Here is a 26375-nt window from a genome sequence, read left to right as displayed (position 1 = left end):
GGCTTTAGTTAGGTATCTGATATACCTACTTATTTGATGAATGACGGTGCATTTTAATGGTTGGTTTAGTTTCCAACATATGTATGTTACTTCATAATTGATTATTTGAGTCAAATTAATATTCGATTTTGGTTTTGAGCAAGTAAAAAGCAGATTTTAGTTTGCGTAAAACTTAAACGGCTTCGGGTTGAACTTTTCAGAGAAAATTATTCTTCTTTTTCTATATCATAGAGAGGTCTACGTGAAAGCTGTTACGAAGGAACTTTTTACCAGTTAAACTCGCGAAATCGACGCGGCAGTAGCTTCAGATTAAGGATTCAAGTTCTGTACGAAACAAGTCAGGCAATCATAATAAATAACCGTAAGTAAACCATTTTATTATTTAGGTGAATTTAATCTGACGTACTGGTATGTTTTAGTAGCAGCAGTATTTTGTCTAGTATCACGTGTTATTCTATATTCTATGCTATTATTAACCACTTAAAGTATTCTCAGATGGCTATTACCTGCAATCCTTATGCTTTATCTAAAGTTCCTTGAAAAAAGAAAATTATAAGAATTTTCTATTTACATTGTAGCGAGTTATTTTTCTTTTCGTTAATAGCTAACAATATGCAAAAGAAAATATTATAAAATATAGTGATTAAGGAGCCTGACTGATTGAAAAGCATTTATTGAGATCTAATCACGTTTCTATTTACCAATAAATGTCAATAAACGTCAGTATAATGGCAATCGCGTGCAATACAAGAATGCGTCAGTGTCAATAAATTAACGCCGACATATTGAATCTGATAACCGTCTCATAATTATGGAAAATTGTATTCAGAACGTTGTTCTGTCTGTTATAAAATATAGGCTAGAAAGTGACTAAGTTTCATTAGCCGTTTACTAATATTTAATTACTAGCTGTTGCCCGCGACTTCGTCCCCGTGGGTAGAAGATATAAGTTATGATTTTGTACCTGCCCTGTTTTTTTTCACATTTTTCATTGTATCTTCGCTATTATAAGTCGCAGCGTGATGGTTTATAGCCTAAAGCCTTCCTCGATGAATGGTATATTCAACACATAAATAATTTTTTGGACCAGTAGTTCCTGAGATTAGCGCGTTCAAACAAACAAACAAACTCTTCAGCTTTATATATTAGTATAGAAGAGTGCGACGTATCGCGGTTTATATTCTCGCTCTGGACAAGCATTTTTGTGATTCACAAATTTTATGCTTGTTCTGTGTCCGGCTTGTTTGTTAGACTTCAGATAGGAAGATTAAAATGCTTAGTGCCAGAGTCGTTTTAAAAAAGCAAATGAAATACAGACATAAAAATAATCAGTCTGACTCTGTCTTACTAAAGTAAACGATAGGGTTTGCAGAATGAATTACTCATTTTTAAATAGTACTGGTCTGTAGTCCCGTTATATTTCTTTTAGCCATCCAACACCCATTTGTAAGCTGTAATAAGTGATGTTTAATAATTCACCAAGAATTTAAAGAAACATGTTGAGATTAAAACCAAAAATGTAAACATAGTAGGTTCGAGCCCCAGCTCCAGACCTCCAAAAAATAATTTTAATTTGTAGGGGGTATTTATCTTTGCAATGTAACATCTACGTTCTCTAATAGGCAGTTGCTCTATAATAAATACAGTAAAACATTTCATAAACAGTGAAACTAAAGCTAAGACCACATATAATTTGAGAAAAAGACAAAGCAAAACCGTCTCAGATTTTTCCGCTCTTCACTTGTTAGCTTAAAAATGCAAAATTTTCTAAACCTATTTATAAGCTCGCTTATCCTCTACAACCTTATGTGCCAAACCATAAAGTTCTAATTCCCGTAACAAGGAACGCGTAATCTAATTTTAGAACAAAAGTTAGGTTTTGCAACTGAAATTTGCTCCTGCAACGAGCATGAAGTTAGTTTTAAAGTATGCTACGTACATTTGGTTTGCGTGTAACTTGTTACTATGTTGCGTTATGTAAGAATGTTGTTCATGTATGTGAGTCATCGTAGTAGCATAGCTACTGAAATTATGTGAAAAAGGTGCATTTGATTTTGTGTCCTCCGACGATAGTTGTAATGTTCAATATCAAAGTAACTTATTATGCTTTGATTTAGGAATTTACAATTAAATTTTATTTAATAGCGTTCTATTTTTGTTATTTTTCAAAACATTTCCGAATAATCTTCAATTATTTTATAAAATATATATCTTAGTAAATACATTTTGAATTCTGAATGAAATACTATCGAAAAAGTAATCGTATTTCATAAAGAATTGTAAACGATTTATGGTTTCCAAATTTAAAATCTCCATACTAATAAAAAAAAAAGTAATGATAACTTTTTCGATACAATGCGTGCATTCGCACATAACTCAGTATTGTACGAATGTAACAAAAAAAAAAAAACAGAGCACAAAGTACGAAACATCAACAAATACTCACTCCAGCCAATCACAATGCGATTACGATCGCTAGGCTTGAAGGGAAATCTGTTGCTAAGACGGATGGCGAATTAAACACAGCCCCTGTACCGGTGATCGAGTATGAAAAATCACTTCAGATCGCTATTCGATTGCCACTTATCGATCAACGTATGACGATTAGAATTAGATTGCGAATTAAGGTGTTATTTTGATTTTAGGAACATTTTTTTGGATTTTTGTTTGTGTTTGGAAACGAATTTTGGATGGGAAAACTCTACAATTTTGGTCAATGACTTTACTGATTGTTAACTATTGAAAAAATAACGTTTAGATACTAAATGGATGATATTTCTTGTGTAATTAGAAGTGTCCTGCAAATGTTATAAAAATAATTTAGAATCCTGTATCATGCTAACAAGTTAGCAAAAAGAGTCTTTGCAAGATCATACTATCTTGTACAGATTTTTGTTAACTTTTACGTTTTTATGTCATGTTATTTATGAACGCCATACAATATATATTACAAACAAAAACAGTAATAAAGTACCTGACTAATGGTGCACATCTAAAATGAGATATATTAATTAATATTTTCGTAAGGGCCTCGCTAGGGACGTACCCCTTTGCTGTTTACATTTTTTCTACTATAAAAAATATCTCGCTCCCTTACGGTTAAACATTTGACTCCGCGAAAGGGCAAATTAAATCATATACCGGTCGTCTCAATTATTCGAAACGCGCGGTGTACGCCACCGGCAGTTACAAAAAGAATGGAGGCGCTGGTCCTTTGAAAAGCCCATCGGGGGGTGCTCTCAAAGCTGTCACCCTCAGAAGCACTCTTCACTACGATCGTAAACATCGAAATCGGCAAAAACGCGCGCTCGAACATCCACTACGGCTAACGTTCCACGAGCGCTACGAGCGTAAATAACTAAACCAGCAATGTATACATCATATACCGGCGAAGCTTTCGGTGTCGCTCGCCGCCGAGGTAGAGGCGCCGCGGCGGCTGGTACGGCGCGCATGCGTGAGAAATCCCACCCCATTGGTCTAGGATGACGTCATCGGGGTGAACCCGTAGGTCTGAGTGACACTAACAGTCACCCCCGAGCCATCGCAGGGAAACCTCGCGTCTCCTGTGGTGATACAAAAACAAACGTTGAATGGACAATCTGTTACAGACAGTGTTATCGTACATTAAATTGTGTTGACAGTGATATTGGTATTAGTGATTTCTAAATAATTGAAGAGTATTGCTGGGAAAGCGAGTTCTTCGTTAAAAAGGTAACGTTATCTCCTGTTGTTTACAGTTTCAGGCCGTGTCAGTGTTCTCAATGATGCTAGCTCATGCATGACTTTGTGCGACGTGTTTTATCATATTTTGTAAATTTGCCAAAAGCCCGTTCAGTGAAGGCAACGTTCTAGAAACACTTTGTTCAGCTAGCAATGCAATTTAATCATAATATGGTTTTAAATTACGATATTTTGTTTATCTTCCTTGGAGTTATAATTTCGCGCGTACTAATAAATAAGATTGCTCAAGTTTCAAGTGATATAGTAATAAGAATAGACAGGGAAACTATGTGGGTGGAGATAAAAGATCGCTCTTGCAAAGTTTCGTCGTAACCGCTGTTATTGTGATGAGGTATTCTAGCATTGTTATTAATTATCCTAAGTTTATTTTTGATAACGACTGGGTAAAATGGGGCACTTCTATCAACCTCTTAGTCAATTTACCAGTCAGGAATACCGGGTTAAAAAGCAAACATTCACAAATGCGTATCAAATGATGTAGCTTCAGAATCTTAAACTACACCATATGCATAGAATTTGTTTACATATCTTCTTTTAAGAAGTCTTTAAAATCTTCCTACCCTAGAGATTAAAGAAAAAAGAGAGTCCTTAACAAATACTTACTAAGAAAACAAGTACTTTAGCATTCTACCATCCGACGCTGTGTTAAACCATAATCCTCTGGTGTACATAAATTTTAAATGAATGCTCTCGAATCATAACCATCTGCTAACAGTTGAGACAACAATTCTCACTCCTACACACCAAAAGTTGATTTCATTATAAGGGTTAAAGTGGAACTAAAAGTCATGAAATTTACAGTAAGTATTATGGCGTTTAATAGGCCTCTGTCCAGCTGTGAACTCTAAAGTGTTGTATTAAGGATTAATAATTTATTTTTGGGATCGCTTAGAAGGGAAACTGCTGGTATAACGGGTTACGATGCTCTATTTTAGTATTAGTATCACGAAACTAAAGGAAACCTTTTTGGTACTCGGAACTTACTATAAGATTTTGTACTTGGACTTTTATACCAATAAAAAATAAAATAATGTTAATGAGGTTCCTGCAGAGAATTTATATAAAAAGTTATTTTTTTATAACAGGAATAATATTATTTATTCCCACAAAATGAGAACAAAAGCATTTATTTTCAAATAATAACGACATCAAGCCGTTTATTTACTCAAGTTACATACAACAATGTCGTTACCAATTTGAATCAACATTGGGATCACGTTTTAGATATTGAGTAGACTCCTACCACGTAATCTAATACTTTACATAAATTAATGTCCCCGCAAGCGGATACATCTCCGATGTAACCAACCATTACCGGCTTTCATATCTTATTTGAATATTTAGATGGAACAAAATGTGCGGTGTAAAGTTGGCGCGTCGAAATTGTTTTTTGTTCGATAGACATGGCGGTTTCCAATGGGGACGGCATTTGAATAACCCTTGGGCCGTGGGGATAATACGACGCCTAAGTTAATTTGTTATGTGGTGAAATACAAGAGATATTACAAATTAAATAGCTGCAGATTTTAAATTTGTTTATTTCACATTATGAAAAAAATATTCGGACTGATTTTTAAAGTACTCCTTTTTATCTGTACTCATGAACAGTAATTGGAAATATTCTTTTAAACTGTTAATTTGTATGTTAAAACTTCAAAAACGTGAGGTCAAGGGGTTAAATAATGGCATCGCAATGAAGAAACAATAACTGCTTTTATAATTCTGTAAACGACTCTGGCTTAATTGATTTACTTTACCTATCTGGTTTAAAAAGAACAAATGATGAACAAAATAATGTGTTCTTCAAGATTAAATTTGAAATCCAAGCTGAGTAAGACTATAGAAATGTATAAGTACATATAGTGCAAGGGAAATGCAAGGGAGATGTTTACAATATGTATTAATAATATGTTATCGTAACCTTAGAAGATATTAAAGATTAATTATTTATTAAGAAAGGTCAACTGTAAGTTGGGCCGTACATTAAATTGTTGTAAACTGTAACTATTATATACATTACAGTAACGACAGATTTTCTTGACCTGATTTTGAAAGGACCTCGAGTTTCTGGCCATCTCATGGTGTTGGTTTTGTTCTTCACTATTTGGCACCGCTACCTATGATGAGGAAATCTTAATTTATTACGTAATTTGTTTCTTTGGCATTAATTTCTTCCCTGTCTCCGTACTGAATAAATAATTCCAGAAATGCATATCCAAAGTTACAGTGATATGTAAAACCATAATATATGGACTCTATATTAAATGAAATACAGACCGATTATTCTCTTCTAACATAAATTACGATAATATCAACATAAACTCAAAAATAAAGTATTCAAAAAAGCTCAAATCACTATAAACAAAAAGCACGAAAAACATAAGACTACCTAAAACAGTTTTTTATTTAATAAAACTCGAAACTTATGAAAAGAAATAATAAGTTAAGCGTTGTCTGTAACACAAGGGCTTGCGATTTATTGCGCACAGAATACACTCAAGATATTTTCTTGTTTCATCCTTGGAACGTCTAAGCAAACTTCAACTTTCACTAACACGTTTTATATGAAAACTCAACATGGGTGGGTCTAAATATAAACTGGGATCTTCTTAAAGATGTTCTCAGCTTGTTGTCGCGTACGCTTTACGACTGGCCTCCATGCTACGACTTTTCAAGAAAACATTCGGGTTGGAAGTTCTCAAGTATTCGCTTTAAACGATGAGGTGATAATAATGTGAACGTTTCAAGTTTTCCGTTTATAATAAGACTTGGATTTTATTCAACAAGATTTTTCTTTAAAATCACTTCGAGATTCAGATTCATTTCCAAATGCGAAAGAGAATTCTGTATCCATTTCTAGTTGTTTCTTCTCATCCAATTGCATTAGACTTCGAATTACCAGAGACCAATACACTGTAAAACAAACATCAATAAGCTATTTTAAACTTAATTTGCGAGACCACAATCCAATACTCTTCGAAACAAAGAGAAAACAATTCAGCAGAACGCTTGCTAAGATCTCCTGAAAGAAAGGCAATTACGAAATGGCTGGTCGATGGCTGGCCGCATGTGCGTCGAATGCCAATAATTGGAACTAATCACCGATACGAACTCGAAAAAGCTATTGGATTTAGTGGAAAAAATTGCTCCAGACCTAACCAAAGAGTTTGTAATAAATTGTATCTACAACTAGTATTTGTTTTCAAAATTAGTCTAGCGGGAGTCGGTTTGCTTATTTGGGAAACTATCACGAAAAGCAAATATTGGCTAAGCTAAAGCTTAGCGTTAAAATAAATATAATATGTGTCTTCTTTGGTTGTTAAAAGAAAAAAAAACACGATATCCAAGAATTAATTAATCTGACAAATTCAAAAAGGTATCAAAAATAATGTTAAACAAAAATCTCGTGTTTTAGAAATAAAACCTCATCAATTCGGTCTCTTACATAAGGCTTCACAAAATCAATTTCCTGATAACACAAAGGTATATTTTTACAAATTGTGAGAGATTACATGAAATCCCTGTGGCGATTGAGTAAAAGAATTTAATCCGTAGATTAGCTTCAGTGGCGATCGTTCAAAGCAAGTCCTGATCGGCATCGTTCGATAATCGTTCCTAATTTGATTGGCACCCGGCAGCTGGGAACGATGTGAAAACTCTATTACTCGCCAACTTTGTAGGGTTTTACGGACCATCAAAGGAAATTTAGTATATTGATTGGCCTATTTACGATTGCTTTAGTTAAGTTGCAGTGTTAGTTTGTTACCTGTTTATGGCAAGGGTCTAGATCGGGTCGCGTTTCAGTTTTGGGGAGTTTGGGGCTAAAAGTTAGCCGACGGTGTGGAATACATGTCGAAAACCTATCAAGTAAATATGAATCAATATTGATAGGTACATTCTAATAGGTATATGTAGAATTTTAATTAAAACATATTCAGAAACAAAGTAATTAGTTTCATTTGACTAATTAATTACATAAAGAGGTATTTATATCAATATTCGTACAATGTTATTAACTAAATTAGTGGCTTTTGTAATTACGCAAATTAATAATTTATTTCATTCATTCATATAAACTACCTAATTATTCTGATTAATTAATGATTGGAGACCAATGCATTCGAATATAAATTTGTAAAAAGTCACTCATTATAGCTAATGTTAATCGAATCCTTTGATATCAGTTGTTTGCAAAAACAAGTCAAAAAAGAAATCATATTATTGACAAATAATTTCGAACAAGGATGAAGTACTTGATCCCAAAAAAAAGCACATAATTTCTGAGATTTTTTTATACCTTCAGCCAATAGCTTTAACAGATAGAGTTAACTAGCTAATTAAGCATCGGAACATCGCCAAGTAAACAATGAAAGTGGTTTTTCGTGTTAACTAAAAGGGGAACTATTGTTTCCTTTTCACTGATTTTGTTAATTGACTTATACATTCCACAAACATTCGCTCAGAGCTTCGTGCTTGTGTATTTATACCGATTCTCGATTACTCGTATTTAATTAATCGATATTCTCTGGAAATGTTTGCTCTATTTTAGAATACATACTTTTTGGAGTACATTGTAATTGTTTTGGTACATATAGATATATTGTTCTCCTAGGTTCAGTGATTATTATTTAATATTTGGGCTTGTATCACGTTTTTACGTGATTGTAGGCCTGAATAATTATATACCATTTTATATTTGACGTAAGTAATTAAAAACCGACAATTTGCGCTTTGGGGTATTTTTTCTTGATAAATAATTTCTTCTGACCATTCAATCTAATTGCATATTTTTTTCCTTTAGTTATTTGAACAAGTATTTCTTGTAAAGATCTACAAAAGTCCCTTTCAACCTTACCCAGACTAGATAATAAACTCATTACACACGTACACTATACTTACACCATAAAATGAATATCAGATGACCTAAACATCCCCTGTTCAAACGGTAATTGTGATTTACATAGGGGCCTGGACACAGGACAGGGAACGTGTGTCCACTGTCACTCCCCTTATTGAAGGCTTTATGACTGTTTGTGTACACTTATACTTATAGATGTTGATTATGATGATATTTTGAAGAAATAGAAGCAACATATTCGTAAGATGTACTGAACATTGTTGGACTGAATATAGTTTTGTATTTTAATGTATTAGTAAAGGTAAGAGGACGTGAAAATTTTAAATAAATAAATTAGTGCATAATATTGTAAACAAATTAAATACTGATAAATTACTACTGATTAAATACTGGTAAATGAATGAAGTTATGGTGTGTTTTTGTGTCGGTTTTAACAGATCGCCAATCGCCTTATAAGTTGAACATAAATTAGAACGTATTTAGAAGCAAAGTATTCAAAGATAAAACTTCCCTTTTAAATCATATCCAATAAAATGAATTCTTAAAAATATAAAGATCTGGCTAAACTGAGGGTGACATTTAATGAACACCTAACTCTTAACTCAGAAGTCTCGCAAACAAAACATAAACGCAAACGTTGACGTAAACGTTAGAAGAGGGGTGATAAAATATAAATCATTTTTAAGTTAATGAAAAGAGAGAATATATCAATCTTTTGTCTCAAGGCGTACGCGGGGGAATTAAGACTGAAAAATGGCCTACCCATTATGGAAATTATTATTTGTTTCTAAATAAAACGCTGCATTTAAATAATGAATTAACGCCGGTAATATGTTCACTTTGTGGAATTAAAAAGATGGTAATAACTGTCATTAAGTTGTTTGGGTTTTATTTGGGACGAGATTACTTTGTAACTGTCACAATTTTCTTTGTCGGTGTTTTAGTTTACTAGCCGTAGATTCGATTTTCATTTAGTGTAAAATATGAAATGGAATAACGAATATTCAGACACTACAATTTCAAAATTGAAAGCTGGGTATGGGGTCTAAAGTAACTACTTATTTTCTTTCTCTTATTTTTGCTGCACTACGCAATTCAATAGCGCAATGTTATCTACTCTGGCATGAAATGATGACACGTACTGATTTTAGTCTTGTTAACTTCTTTGATGAAATATAGTTCTAATTAAGTACATACCGAAAATAAAAAAATACGTTTTTTTTTTCTCTAAATATATTGGCTTTTACCGAAATTCAGCTAAATACTATATACCGCAAGGAACGACTTAGAAACTAACCAAAACAAACTTTAGTTCTAAACACAAAAGAAACAATTGAACTTGTAAACAAAGTGTCAGACCGGCAAACAGTTTGATAAACTTCAGGAAGGTCCGTTTGAATAGCCCTTAATTACTCTTACACAGTAATTGTGTTGATGTATTCGAGTAAATTTCCGCTTCACCAAAGCCCGCCATTTTGCATCCTACGATAAACCTTTGGAAAATTAACAGCGCACTGTGTGCCCTAGATATGCATGTTTCAATGCAGCAAAAAGTTTTGGGTCGCAATAAAATAGTAAATTGAAAAAATGCTGCACTTTTCTAGTCGAAATTCAATTTTGTGTGAAGTTTATTTTTAAATCGAGCATTCCATTCAAACCTCACTTTTGTGCTAAATTATTTTAAAATCTGCTTTTGTATAAACTTTTTAAATTGTTGTCCAGCTTTGGAGATAAAACTCTGTTTTTGGTACACTGTGCACTGGTACGGGGATTAACGTTTCCAGCCATTAGAGAAAATCTTCTATGACGCAACGTTGCCTGCATGTGACCATTTTTACAAACGTTTCTATACTAGCGAGTTGCCTGTATATCTAAACATGAATTACGAATATCGACCTTATTACTTCAAGAATAATGCCAAAGATAAATAATTACTTCATTGTGACAAATTAAATAAATTCAATTAACATACCATAAATACCATAAACCTTTAAGGCACGACTGATTAAGCATAAATCTAATTAAAATCCTTTCAACCCATTAAACATTAATACCTCGATTCATTGCCTAAAAAACATAAGACACCTCATCGAACTCTTAAATTATGACTAAACATCCTCAATTTAGTGGGCGAAGTGCTTTAGCCACAGGCGATATGCGATTGAAAAATTGTAGCGAAGGCTTACGTAATTTGGTAGTGCCTGTGAGGTTTGATACGGGCGGAGTGTGGAGGTGTGTGGAGGCGAGTGGAGGAGAGTGACAGAGAGCCTCGGGCTGATGTGGCTACACGAGGGGTGATGGCTACACGCCTGGTGTCACTGAATTACTTGCAAATGACATTGCATAAGGATTAAGTGCCTATCTGTACAGATGAGTAGACTTTCGATGGGTTTCTAAATTAAATACTTTCGTAATTATGGCTTTATTGATTTTACATTTTGAACCTTTAACGTAAGCTATAGAAAGAGATTCAAAAAAGCTGATCGTGGGTCGCTAAAAAGTCGTCTTTATTTCTACTATTTTGGACGTAAGTATATCCATCATGAGACTTACCAAGTACCTTCCCCTCAAACTAAACTTCAACTGAACGTTATATTAAATACAAACTAAGTACGTAAATAAGATAGTTTGTGTAATAATTAAGTCTGAAACCCAGTTAATAGTCTCGGAGAAGGCAATGTAGTGCACATGACGTCAGCGCTTAAATTTGTCTTCCTGACTTACCTAAACTGGCTCTAGATGGTAACAGGTGATACACTGCACTTCGTTGACGGTATCTTAAGTGTGGTGGAAATAAATAACCCTTTCTGTTGTCTCATGCTATGTAAGCGGTGTAAGTAACTTGTGAAATGTGCAAGAGATTTGTAATGGGTTGGGTAAATCGGGATGCTATGACAAGTGACAGTGCTACCTGGATAGCACTTAAAAGAAAATATATTTTGTAAGATTTCCGTATATTCCATTCCATGAACTTTTACTTCTTTTGTAATGTATTGAATTTGGTTTCAAAATGTTATTCGAAACGGTCCGTTTAAATTCTCTATATAAAGAAGGCATTTTGCGGTATAACATGAAGTATGTAACCTTTTTCCCATTGCGAAGAGTCCGATAAACAAGAAAACATTGTATGAACTTTGTTGTGTCTGGTGGCTTGTCGATGTGCGATTCCGACTGCATTCGCATCGACGTCTCTAGAGAGAGCAGAGAGTGTACGAGAAAATACAAAAATAAAAACAAGGCAGCTTGTGGCCAGTGACTAAAAATACATTTGCTAGCTGTAAATGCTATATATATGGTCAAATTTAGAAAGGGAAAGTTAAATGAGGTTTTATTCCATTATAAGTGCCTCTCCAAAATGGACTATTCTCTTAAATTTTCAATACGCAGGCACCCTGATTCATCGCGTTTGGTACTAATAAAGGGGAATAGAATCGGATTAACTGTGGGCCAGTGTTGGTTGAGTGTACGGCGATACCGTGACGGATTTGCTTTTATTGTACACACAGACCACCCTTTCACCTGACTGCGAGTTATTTCGAGAGGTACAGGCAGCCCAAAAATATCTGGCCATTTGCATAATTAAATTTCAGTATTATTTCCAGTTTTGTGAGCCGTGAATGTTTGAATTTTATTGTACCTTAGTGCTAAGCTTAGGTGTTTCGTTATGAATGAAAATTGTGAACAAAGGTTGACGAAATAGGGGTCTAAAATTACGAAAATTAATTTCTTAAAATAGAATGGTTAATTGCTTTTCTCATTCGCACAAGTTCATTGAAAGTGGAGGTCATTCGGTAACCTTTCATCAACTTCCAAACCGTTTTTTCATCGACCGTTTTATACCATATTCATTGATCAATGTCGAATTTTGGAAACTTTATTTCAAACTGTGATCTTTAAAGAAACTTTTTAAAAGAAAACGTAAAGAATGTCCAACATCTGTTTTCGAATTACAGAGACAGACCACGTGCTCTCTCGGGAGCTTTGGGCAAAGCACACATCTTATATATTTATACATTAACACAACTCAAAGGGGCTTGCCAAAGAAATGTTTTGGCTTCTCAGACATTCTAATGAGGTGTTCTTAATGCAATGAGAATATTTTATGGAGATTTTCAACTATTGTTTTCTTGGATGTATTTCAAGTGGCCGTTGCCGAAATTAAAAAAAAAAAACTAAGAAGCCTTTGAATTGTTACTTTTGTCACTGTTCACCTAATCGATCGAAAAAATGTTCTGCGAAAAATAAAACATACAAAGAATTAAATCAACTGTCCCAAATGTAAATAAACCTAAATGAATTAAACTGCTCAACGAATCTGCTCCTTAAACAAATGAACTAATACGAGATTCCACTAAAATACTAAAGCAAAATCATTTCACGATCCCGACGTATCCAAAAACGTTCCGCAGTCGACCCCATGTTGGCTCCTCTAGTTTAAACAGTACACGTAACTTGCATGCAATATTAATAGGAATGCAGTCGCACCCCTACGGAGGGATGCCGGTATACCTACACTAAATACATCACTAGTATTAGCGGCGGATCTCTTTACTAGCCGGAGATTAATTAAATTTATTAATCGATACGTTGGAACTAAATATATGCAAATAAGCATGTCTCGTAACTGGATTTGATATTTCTGTTTGTCATCATTCTGTAATAGGTACGATGGGGGTATTAAGTTTTGTTTACTGTTTGTTTATTTGATTGTCAATAGTACTTAAAGCCTTTGTAGGTAAATAGTAAAGATTTTGTAACTTATTGTTGTTAATAAAAACAAGATTCGGAAGCTCCGCTTTTAATAAGGTTCCGAGAATTTTGTTGAATAATTTTCCAGAAATCCTCGTGTTCTTGCTTTTGCAAAATTGTTTTTCTCAGGATTAGAGCATAAAATGAAGTATAAATAAGTTTCTGTAATGCTGAATGAACGTTTTATTTAGTTCTGGTTAAAATATAATCCTGAATACTTGACTTGTAATCCTGTAGCTGTTTTCCAAACTTACTAAATTTAAGCTTCTGAAAATGAACGCGTGCTACCAAAAGAAATCGATTGAAACCGAGTTCGTTGAAACTAGGGCAGTAATTTAGACGGACGATGAAACATCCTGCTTGGAATCCGGTTCAAACTGCTCTCCAAATATAAAGTAGCTACTCCTTTCAAGTACTTGATCCCAGTCGTGTAATCATGCAGATGGTTTTCTAGTCAGTGTCGGCCGTAATAACCTAATCACGTAATTCACTTGTGTTCGCGTGAATGTGCCCTCTCCAAGCCACTCACTATTATGCGATAGTGATTGTAGGATCACTACAAGACTCATTAGCATCTGTTAGCCAAATGAATACTTCAAAGCACAATTTGCGAGTACAGACTAAAACCACATCTACGCGATGGCATCTCATCACTATTCAGTATGAAACGGTCCTCGCCTGTATTTTCCAACGGATCCTTCATCCAACCATCGCGCATTGTTTGTTTGGAGTGTCGTTGCACTGTTTTCATGATACATAGCATTAAATGTACGATAGGTAGCCGGTTTAAGTGGATTACACTCAGCATTGGACAATGCTTTAGTTTTTATGACCGTTTAAGCTCTGAAACGGGTGAGGGACGGATGGGTCGTTAGTACTTTTCTGTTATGTCCTGAGGGTGCAATTTACGACTATTGTTTACTTTGAGAGCGTTAGATCAGGATTTTGTTCAGAAAATTTAGGCATATATTCACTTTTGCTGGGTCGTTTGATCGTGTCAGCAAATTTATTTTAACACTATTTTGACTGCAGTGGTAAATTCTGACGCGGCGTGATTTTATTCGTGTTGATTTTATATTGTGAGGTTAAATTGTAATCAATTGCAAATATATATTTAAAACAGATTGTTTTTTCAAAACGATTAACTATTACCTATATGTTTACAAACTTTGTTACGATATACGAGTATTCTTAGCTTACCAAAATTAGATATTCTGCATCCTTCATTGCCTTTCCTTTGAATTTCCATTGACCCTTGAATTCAATAAAAAATACTATGTTTATTTAAATTACATTTGCCATACGTCTCATTCCTTTCAGTCCCGTCGTGTTATGAAAATTCATTCTGGTTCTTGGCAGTACGCCTGAAGCAGGCTTTATAATACAAATCTAGAGTTGCGCGACACGTGTCAATATATTTTATTCATGCGCACAGGGCTATGCAGATTGCGTTTTGTGCAACACCCACAGATTTCGTAGGGGTAGCTTTGTGCCCTTGTTGGGTATGTGATTGAAATGGGGTGTCGTGCTAATGTTCGGCTGTGCCATATGCGTTCTTGTTGGAGTTAGAAGTCGTTTTTTGTTTTTGTTGTTGTGTTTTTTTTCGTTCGTTTCAGGCGTAAATGGACTTTATTTGTGAGTGACTTTTGGTTTTATTTTGTGTATCAATTGAAGAAGACCTTTATATGTAAATGCAGTTAGAAAATTGCTTAGTATCGTATACAATTAGGCTTGTAAATTCCAGCAAATATGTTCTCAGAAACGGTGTTCTATAAAATGGTCATCTTAATCTTCCAAAATCGTAAGGCCTTTAATTGAAATTAATATTAGTCTCTAACTTTCTGAAAATGTTAATTTAGGTTAATGATCTCTTGTCCAATTTAGTCCTGACTTCTGTTTAGTGTCCGGTCCTCGAGACAATGTAGTTTTATGACTCAAATTATAATTGAAGCAAACCCAACGAGTTTGCGAGTGCTTTATGAACTAATTAGGACCTATATCAGCAAATTGAAGGACTCATAAGTAGGGACAGGGAACGTAATACGTCGGTAGTAACTTACAAAGAGCTCTGAGTTTTAAGACTACTTAATTCTGGCTAGAAATGTTCAGTGGTAAATAGGACAGTTGCAGTTTTATTAAAGCAATTCTAGCTTCATTTGTTTTAGCACAATTTTGTAAATTAAACCTCCTTGCTTAGTATCCTTGTCTCTGTAACTGGCTGGTTCGTTATTTGTTTGAGGCTGAATATTAACTAAGTTTAGTAGGTAAGTAGCTAAGGTAAATATGATAGCTGATATGTCATGTCAGCTGAAAAAATGGAAATGATCTGAATAAGTGTTGTCAACTTAAAAGGTCAACCTACATATTGAAAATAGAGGATCTAATAATGATTACAAGTAATATCGTTTTCTCTTTCACTCCTTTATAATCTATTCACTGTTTCTCCCTCTTATCTTTAAACGTCATAACACATTCTTCAACAAAATTTATGAACTACAGAATTGTGTTAGTGATGTTACTTTATGCATAATGAAACCACAAACATACCTACAACTTAAATTCGTATAAATAGTATAATATATCACAATATCGATTAAGATAAGTAGTTATCGGTTAGAATTTCTATGTTCCTTTCTAAAAACATGCTCAGCCCGTTATAACTACAGTAAAATGATGTTCTGTGTTCATCTTATTGATTTTTTTTACCTAGAAACCATTAATTTATATCCTAAGCGTCATTTAAATGTGTTTTCGATGTAATGATACGACTTTTTTATGTATTTCGGTTTCGCGGTCTAGATGATTTCACGTCAAAGTTGATTTTGGGTTTTACGATTTTTATAAATAATATTTTTTGACTTGAAAAAGGAGTGTGTCTGCTTTTATATCAACTATCTAAACTAAATAAATGCGGTAAACAATCTTATTTCTTTCCTCTATCTAAACGATATATTTCAGTGGGATATTTGATTTGGTTATGTTTATTGTTATTTTATATATTTTTCAGTCGTATTTTATTTTCCAGTTCACTTTTACCTAAAAGACACACCAAAATGTTTTATCTTTTTAAGTACCTGAATAAAAAATGAGTCCTGCTGAAGGCGCTACTTTAAATATATTTTTCAAAGCTTAATAACGTCTGTCTTATTCGGCGCAGATAAAAAACATAACTATGAATCAAGAGATTTTAGATTAAGATAAAAATTTGCATTTGTTAGCAATACCAAATCTATGTCAAAAATATACTACGTATGTATTTGTACTGTGTTATATATGTCAACTTGATGAATGCTAGTGTAAAGTTAAAATATTGTAATATAGACTATTAATGCAAATGCTTAAATCCCACGATAACGCCAAAAACATATTATATTCAATCAAAATGTTCTATTATACATGTCCGCTAATAAAGTCATTTACATAAGTGAGTTCTGAATCTTTTTTTATAATATAAATGTGGACTTCATTTGTCTTTTTTGGTAGGCCATGTTTTAGCGTTTCGTATCCAAAGGGCAAATGTGGAACTTTACTAAAGCAAAACTGTCTCTCAGTCTGTCTGTTGCCAAGATATGTCATGAGTCGTTATAGCTATCTATAGTTAAAATTTTCACTGATGATAATTTCTTCTGTTGTCGCTGTAAAACAATTACCTATCTAATAAATTAAATATTGAGGCAAGCATCGATGATAAGGTCATGTATGCCATGAATGATCAATTTTTTTTCTTCAGTTTATTTGTTTATGCGTACCACAAACAGTGGATGGCAAAAGCAATAGACCGGACAGAGTGGAAGTATCTAAGGGAGGCCTTTGCCCTGCAGTGAGAAAATAACGGCTAAAAAAAAAATTGTACGGAACCCTTAGTGCCATGGGTCCGAATAAAAAAAACTTACACATACACTTTTCTTGTGTTATTGTTATATATAGTTTTTATAATGATAAACTAGTCCCTAAATTAGTTTTCAAGTGTTTTTTAATGTCTATCTCATTAGGATTTTATGTAATAGTGATATATTAGTTTTGGCTTTTAAAATTTGCTTTATTTGGGAATGATTAGAGGAAGAACCCACATGTTTGTTAATTATGAGAAAAATATAGAAATGATTATCCTGTTTAAAATTTTATTGTGTCAAGTCACGAACTTAATTAAGGAATGTGTATTTATTTAAATAAAGGATTACCCTGACTGATACAAGTCTTGATAGAAGGCACAAAACTTAGTGTTTTCGTCTTTAAAAGGTGATAATTAAAAATGAGTTATACATTTTAATGTTGTTTTCATATAATGATGTCCGTTAACAACAAGATAAAGTCATAAAAAAGACGTATATCCATTTAGGTTGTTAAAAGATGGGTTTGGATTCATGGTTAAGTTAGAGGAGTAAAGGTCACGGCCAGATCTACGATACGCGACGTGTCGCAGGTTCCATCCCCGCATAGGACAATAATTTACGTGTGAAGCCCCCGCGACGCAACAACTTAATTTGCGGTAACCGTTAAAAAAACCTAACTGAAATGATTAATCTTAAAAAATACAAATTCATAAACTTTTTGAATAAACAAAAAATTGGTATAAGGAAGTCAAAGAACCAAAATATATTTCGAAGTACCCATAACATTACGAGTCACTCACTCACCAATCGATAAATAAGTGGCTAGACAGCAACCTTCGGATAGAACGTATCAAACCAATCCGGATCATACGAAAACTTTATAAATCCGTTCGAGTTTAACGAAAGACTCGAAGCAATATAAACGAAGTTTCAGTTCTGCTACAAGCTGCCTAACGAGCATGTGTAGTTCAGAATATGTTCCAGGTTACCTTCCGTAGTAAGATTGTTGATGTCGGAAAGAGATGCCGCTCTACGACGCATAGTGCGCTTTCTCGCTTCCACAGTCTATTTTCTAACTTTGAGAGTTGGTGGCAGGGCCCCAGGTAGTTAGGTCCTTGAGTCAACTGTATTCAGATGGCTCATTTGTATTTTAGATTTGAGTTTGTTGAATAGACGAGAGAATACCCAGAGACGATTGTTGTTTAAAACATAGGTACGAATCATTTTATTCATTTGTTGGTCTTAGTAACTAGCTTGCGTTTATTTGTATGTACCTACAAAGGTTTGTTGAATTGGGAATGATTAGAAAGTGTAATTCAAATCGAAAACAAATGTTTGTGTGATGAGCATGATCATTTGTTCTGGTATCTGGGTGTAATTTATCTATAACTAGCTGTTGCCCGCGACTTCGTCCCTGTGGGTAGAAGATATAAGTTATGATTTATAACTGCCCTGTTTTTTTTTCACATTTTCCACTGTGTCTTCGCTCCTTTTAGTCGCAGCGTGATGGTTTATAGCCTAAAGCCATCCTCGACAAATGGACTATTCAATACAAAAATAATTTTTCAATTTGGACCAGTAGTTCTTGAGATTAGCGCGTTCAAACAAACAAACAAACTCTTCAGCTTTATATATTAGTATAGATATGTATGTATTTAGAAATATATAAGTAAGTTTATCAGTTGTCTGGTTACCATAACACAAGCTCTGCTTAGCTTGGGATCAGATAACCGTGTGTGAGTTGTCCCAGGATATATTATATTACAATCATGTTACCGTATGACGTTTCTATGAAGCGCCTGATGGAAATTTAAGACAGAAGCAAATAAGTGCTGTTGCTACACATTAAGCCGCAGGCGCTCTTAAGCAAACTTTAACGTTCTCCTAGAGTAGGTTGTAAAATGGGGGTAGGTTTAAATGATGCCTTTACTTTTAAATTACAGTATTTATTATTTCAGTATAAATTAAAGGAGTATTTTTTTTGGTTAATAAAAGAGTTATTAAATAGTTCCATTCGCATCTGCATTACTCAGTTAAGAGTTAATAAAGTATTTATTTGTAAAATATTATTTTATTTATATCGTTATTTTATATTTGCAAAATTAATTTTCTCAAATTGAATTCTAGATAGGTACTATCCCAAGACTTGTTGAAAAGGAGTTAGTAACTTTAAACTGTACAGTAACAAGCTAAACAACCACTTATCCCGATAGTCTTGGGAACACGTCCAAACATAATTAGTAACAACGTTAGGCGCCGCCGGATGAGATAAGGGTCCGTTTGCGGCGAAACTTTAATATTGCCACATTCAGTCCTTTAGAAAACCAGCGAGGTTAAGCTGGGGTGCGTATGAGGTACAGTAAATCTTGTGAGAGGTCTATTGCTACGTCTTGAAGTAATATTATTGCTGTGAAAGCGTGGCAGCGCTTTACAAAAGCATATATCAGCGTCTCTTTCTAGAGATACACCTTCCGGTTCAGCAAGGAGGCCGAATTAGGACTTAGAACCTTATTAACGACTATTAACGAGTAACTATCAACATGTTTTGCATACAGTTTATTGAAGGACCCAAAGGAATATCATGTTAGGTATTCTGAGAATTGGAACTTCTAAGTATCATCTTGGCCTAGTCTGGAAATTACACAATTCCAGTTCTAAACTGCGCCCGCTTGATTAAAGTTTGTCCGTACTTAGTTCTTAATTGATTGCGTTCAGTTGTCGGCAATAGGTACTAGCAACTTATAGTAATGAAAATATAATATTATTGTGTCGAAAATATCTCAAGCTTCATATTAAATTTTAAGTAGGTAGGTAAACAACACGTCGTTTAAACAAAGGTTCAGAAAAGTGTCGAGCGTTTGAGTCATGTTGTTTACAGGCAGCGCCTGTTAAAAATTACAGAGCAAATCAACAAAAACTCGTTAATTTATTCGTGGCTGCAAGGGGCTACGGGGGTTAGCATTAAAATTTGAGCCTTGTCAGGTGCTAAGTCCATAATTTCCCCGGGGAACAATCCCGCGACCCGTTTAAGGGTTTTCATGAATGGCAGTTCTAATTTCTACAACCGGTCGTCTTCCCATTTGTTTTAAAGGCATTGTTTACATTATTATGACCCTGAAATCTTAGGAAGGCAATGAGTCGGCGTTTATGCTAAGTGTTTGCTGCTATTTATTTGGAGGTGAAGGAATAATGAATACTTGTAACATATATTTATGTTTTGTCTAGCAATATTGTTTCCACAGTGAATTTTGTGTGCATGGTTCACATCCACCAACTTTTTACGAGAATCCCTCTAATTATACACACAAATTCTATTATTACATGTTCTTAGCACACTAGCCTTAATTGTGTAACAGCCTAAACAAACAAAACAATAATTGTTAGAGGTACTTACCTATTTATTTTTACATAATAATCTTATAGCTTTACATCAAGAAGCTAACAAACCTTTTCTGTTTCAGGTAAAATAAAATTCACTACACAGCGTTTTGGTAAGCGCTACAACAAATATGTGGTTTTACGTAGATTTAAACTTCTATGGAGTCACGATTCTCGCCTCGTTTGTATGCACAAGTTTTACATATGTTTGGTCTCGACGAAACACATAGGAACGAAAAACGGTCTTAAATTGTAAAGCTACTGTAAACGAAAGTACCTAGGTACCTTAAAGTCACTTTTATGGAGACAAACGTTTTGCTGTATTAGGAAAACACTTCAAGTAGGAAATATTGTATTTTATTCTGTTCTAATTAACTGCTGCGGAGTTTAGGACTAATTTTATTTAGTTTCATCTATTCAATTCTGCTAAAACATTTGATAAGCAATAACTGTGTACAATTAACGCTATGAATTTAAATACCAAATAAAATGAGAGTATTTTGTTTAATCTGTTCCATGTTAAAAACATTTGATAAGCTTATTTGCTTACAAATTACGGATAAACATCTTCATATATTCCGGAAGTTATAGTTTCATGCTACAAATTTCGTAACAAAGTTAACGACTTGTGGTTTCAAAGATCAGGCCCGGATTTTGCATAAACAAACAAAACTCATACAGTTAGGGAACTAATTATGGTTTTAGTTAAGAACAAATGTCGTGATCATTAGGAATTTGTGGTTATTTGGGAAAAGAGATATAGCTTGGGCTAGTTCTTAATGAGTTATTGATACTAATATTACTGGATTGTAACCACTTTTCCAAAGGTCTATTAGTTATATTAAGCAACCTGGTTCTAGAGGGTATTCCTCTGACGTGGCTTTTAATACAGGCTAAAAAAACAGTATTACCTAAATGCAGTGGCCAAAAGCCAATTTAAGAAGTCTTAATAAAAGAAGTAACTGATAGCTCTGAGACGAATACAAAATAGAAAATTATCGACCTTGTTGTTTTATAGCAATTTTTCAAGCAAGTATTTTCATCATCATAATAAAGTGAGAGTCGACAAGCGATAAAGATTAATAGTTAAAATGTATTGTGGTGCATAGTATAAGGGGATAGGTGTAGGCGAATAGAAAAAAAAAACATGATTCCACCATTATTTTTTCGCTAATGTGTCAAACGACAACATTAGCATTTGATTTAAAAAAAGTGTTGGCAGAAAAACAGAATAATAAGTAATAAATTGAAAATATTCGTTCAATAAATCTACGTTTCAAATATTAATCTATAAGTAACCTTTATAAAACATAGCTATGCTATTCTTGTAAATGAAGAGTTTCAGGGAAAATAATAATTTAGAGAATTAAAACTTATCCCAAAACATCAGCGTTCTTAACAATAAAATGCTAAAAAGTTTTCTTTATTATGTCATCAATTTACAATAAAGATCTTTTCTATTGAATTATATTTTCATGTAAACTTAAAAAATACACTTAACCGTTTCAATTCTGTATTGATAATGTCGTATCCGCCTACTATACATAAACAATAACTCGATTACATGCTGTTGCCCATTATACTTTGACTTTAGTCCGTGCGGTCCGTGAAGGTTCGTTGCAGATGCAAAACTTTGTCGGGTCTCGATGGAAATTTTAGAAGATCTAACTTTGCTTGTCGTGACCACTAGTTCACCCCCCTACCATCATCGTTTAAAGTAAAACGATACCTGTAGGAGGAGGGACAAATAGGTACTATAATATTCCACAACTTTGACAGAATCCCATCTAGTGTCAAACTAAGTAAAGCTTATATTATGAGTGAAGACAACTGATAAATATAGATAATTATATATTTCTAAATACAAACAATCATCAGGCAAACAATCGTCCTGGGTGGGACTCGAACCCACGACCTCCGGTATAGCAGTCAGGGCCATTAGCCACTAGACCAACATGCCAGAGATTAAACTCTACGTTATGTAGCGCCATCTCGCTTTTACGAATGCAAAATGCAGGAATCTTACTTGAAGCATAGTGGAGGATCTTCTGAACATTTACTTAGTGTAATGTTAAACAGCTTTCTGTAACGGTTGCCCAACGATTCTACCAAGTTAGGAGTTTGTCACGCTGTCATGTTGGTACAAGTTTTCTTTTCTTCGTAAGTTCAATTGTGTTCAAGTTTTCAAGAATTCTTGTTCGGTAAACCTTACATCTATACAAGAAGTTTTGCTTTAGAATAACAACTGAATTGTTAAACTACATGTAGTTTGAGTCTCTACAGGACTTATTTAGAATTTTTTCCTTTCAATAGAGAGACAGAGTCTATATTTATTTATTTTTAAGAAAGCTACAACTATAAAAATATCATTAGAAATGTTAAGACAAACAAGCACAAAATATAGAAAGCACTTGTGAAAGATGCGAAAGTTCTGGTGAAAAGAGATATGAAGTATTTTTTACTTGTGTGCTGGAACATTTAATAGAAATTGTATATAGTCTATTTAGATGTAGTTATAAATTCAAAAGTGTATCTTTAATGTAACTATGGCATTGTACATATCTCCAATAAGCGTAGGAAGCGAAATTGAGAAACTACCTATTAGTAAATATAGGGATATTTGGTAACTCTATCTTTAGTAGTTTTGTAAATGTATATTTGCTTTCATTTCATCATAACATAGAGGTTTCAATATCAAATTTCCTTTTCATTTGACCTTCACCTTCTTCGATATAACAGTGCCTTCTCTCGTCCTTTGTATCGTTTTCCTAAATTTAATTTGATATCTTCTTATATGACTAAATCTCGATTCTCAAAGCTGGCCTTCTTAAATGAATACTAAATCCCAAAAGTACGTATAAACTTCTAAAATTGGTAAACAAAACATGTATTCAATAGTTCCAAGATTCACAACCAAGGAGGTTCATAATTACCGGTTATAATTAATTTGTTAGAGGGCCCACCGAACTGTGAAATGCATTGACCCGTTTTATCATCGGTAGCGATTTAAAACTTGGATTAATAACTTCCCTTTTATCAAATCAAACTTGATGAATACTTGGGCGACATTGCAAGGGGACGAGTTCCGTGGACCTTTAATTACTTAACTTGAGATATAGCTAATGAATTTTTGGACAGTTTTTCGGAATCAAAAAGTTTGTTCTCGAGCACTTTACGATTTGTTTTCTAAGAAATGAAAAGAGAGTTTATTGTTATTGATGACGATTCTCCAAGTTAAGATAAAGGGAATTGGGTTTTTATTAAGTTCAAATTGGAGAAAAGGGCCTTTTGATAATTGTAGGAGTTGATTTAAAATTGATTTTGTGAAATGTGATAAACCTCCAGAATATTGAAAATAGAGATTCCTTCTAATACGGGTATCATCGTCGTTGTTTATTTTCTTTCGTTTTCTTTACAAATCTGGCAAATACTCAAAAGGTATCGATGTTATTCAAATATGCTTTTGAGAATATTTAAGTTATCCAAAAATAAGGTACATGCAAAATAAATGCTTTCTAAAATCAGATATTGGAAGCGTAAGTACTTACTCATGCGAGGACTTACCGAAGATTCTTCAAACAGGCGGATGAATTGTCGCCTCCGGGATCCGTTGACGTCAAGCGATCATTTTAATCTGTCAATCAAAAACACGTGATTGAAATCGACTATTAATTTTATGGAGTATATTTTTTTTCTATTTAGTAGCAGGTTTTCTTCTTCTATATCTACCAATATATATTTTTTTTCAGCCGTTACCGTCCCACTGCAGGGCAAAGGCCTCCCTTAGATGCTCCCACTCTGTCCGGTCTATTGCTATCTACGAATATTGATTGATTTGTTTATTTCCGTTTGGGAAACAACAGATTAATTGGAGACTTACAGAATATTGTCTAATTTGAAGTAATCTATTTATTACAGAAGCTCATAAGTATGTTTTTCTAACCAAGAAAATATACATCTAAACGATACAAAGTAAATCCTATCATAAAGTGTTAGAGCACAAAATAACGTAACAAACATTTTTAATCCTAAAAAGCAATTCTGAACGGTTAAAACGTACCGCAATTTCGTGGTTCTAGGGAAATGAATGAAAGACTTTTGGGTACACATATACAGCGCACTAGATCGCTTGGCAGGTCAGACTAATTAACAAATACGTAATGTTTTAGAGAAATTAGATATTGGTCGTAGAGTCAATAGTATGTGTGTGTAAAACACTCGTTCGAGCTTCTTCTTTTAAATGGTTGTTATACAAAACAGTGTTGGAGGTTTTAAGTCGCTAGTAAACTTCTAGCGTGGTCTTAGAACACGCCGCTTCTCACACTTCTTACATTATTTTCAGTAAGCATTTTGGGAAGTTCTTACTAAGACACACATAAATTAAGAAAAACGTCGGTGCGTGAAATGATAAAACCTTCGGCCTTTATCTTTGCAGTCCAGCGGGCTATCACGACATCACTGATGTCGTACCATATCTTAACATCAGATCTGTCCGTCTATTCTGAAATTGTATTGACCTGTGGAACCATCCTTACAAGTTCACCGAGCCAATTTGCGTTGTCTATCTACTAGATGCATTTGTAACCGATACGCCTACGCTCTGGAGGCCAATTCTGCTATTTACAAGGGCCGATGAATGAATGAAATTTGGCTCACAATGACAATTTTCTTATTCTCTTAAGCATTTTTCTACGCAATAATTGTAATATCAGTACGGGGCGTTAGACCAAAGGTCAATGCAAATTACTTCCAATTATTTTATTGGCAAAAGGCTTAAGAGAATAGGAATAATTTCAAATTTAATCCAATTGCCAATCATTCATCGGCCATTGTAAAATAGCAGAATCGGGGCCCTGTATATGAATAGATCATTTCACTTTAAAATCTAATTTACTTCATTCCGGATATTTTCGCGAACACGTTAGATTTCATTTTAAATTTTACGAATATATTGGGACAGTTCGCAAATGAATTGAGTTCTCCAATTGGAGCACCTAGCTAATTTGATTTGTAGCTTGAATTTTGTTGCGGAAAATTGAATTAAATTCATTTTAAGTTACATATTTTAAAAAAAAGTAATATAAATTTATAAAAAAAATAGTATTTCAATTCTTAATGCTTGCACTTAATGATCAAACGAAACTAGAATGCTTGCATCATAATTATAGCGTCTTCATGTTAGGTGGAGTAAAAAAAAATGACAAAAAGCATTAAGAAATAGTGTTTCATACTTTATAAAATAATATTGTAGTTCCATAAATACAAAAGACAGTCATGATTCCTTCAATTTATATCAAGTGACGTCACTTTCCTTCACGCATAAAACCTCGTGTTAAAGAAACGATCCCATTTGAATATAGAACACATCGTCCTGATACGTCACTCTGGCACGTGCTCGCCAATCACAGTTTAGACCCAAACTTTTTTTTATATCTGGAAGCAAAGTACAACTTTACGAGATTCTCATAAAATAGAAAGGTTTCATTCTTCTATAAGGTAGCATTTTATTTAGGAGTGGGGCTGGTGTTTTGTTTATTTGTCAAAAAATATAATTTTATCCTTCGAAACTTACTTTTGAATCAAAATATATTTTCACAAAGAGCTGGTTGGTGATTTTTTTTTAATAAAACCTGCGTTTAAAACTTCTTGGTTCGAAGTTCGGTCTGTTTGGCTGACTGAGTGTTCTTGCTAGGTTCTAGACCAATGCCCAACTTAGAAGTTTATGACAATATTCTGCAAAGGAGCGCCTTTGTTTAAACAATAATGCTCGCATAATTTACGGCTGAATTATATCTAAGGCATATTTAAGTCAGAGA

General features: G+C 33.8%; 1 protein-coding gene across 2 annotated transcripts in view; it reads right to left on the bottom strand.

Moving 5' to 3' along the window:
• Nucleotides 1-24328, bottom strand: part of LOC113503487 (adhesive plaque matrix protein-like) — a 54834-nt gene extending 30506 nt beyond the window's left edge. The window contains exon 1 of one of the 2 annotated variants that reach the window (XM_026885493.1): nucleotides 24108-24328. Coding sequence is in view for 1 of the 2 variants with exons in the window: in XM_026885491.1 (XP_026741292.1) it covers nucleotides 3387-3473 (87 nt within the window). In the remaining variant the exon portion in view is untranslated. Of the gene's footprint in view, nucleotides 1-3386; nucleotides 4105-24107 lie in introns of those variants that run through there. The other variant, XM_026885491.1, reaches the window with a different exon arrangement.
• Nucleotides 24329-26375: the final 2047 nt, after the last annotated feature.

This window comes from Trichoplusia ni, chromosome 19 (genome assembly GCF_003590095.1).
Source record: "Trichoplusia ni isolate ovarian cell line Hi5 chromosome 19, tn1, whole genome shotgun sequence".
Lineage (NCBI taxonomy): Eukaryota > Metazoa > Arthropoda > Insecta > Lepidoptera > Noctuidae > Trichoplusia > Trichoplusia ni.
This window is presented reverse-complemented; position numbering and strand designations above follow the sequence as displayed.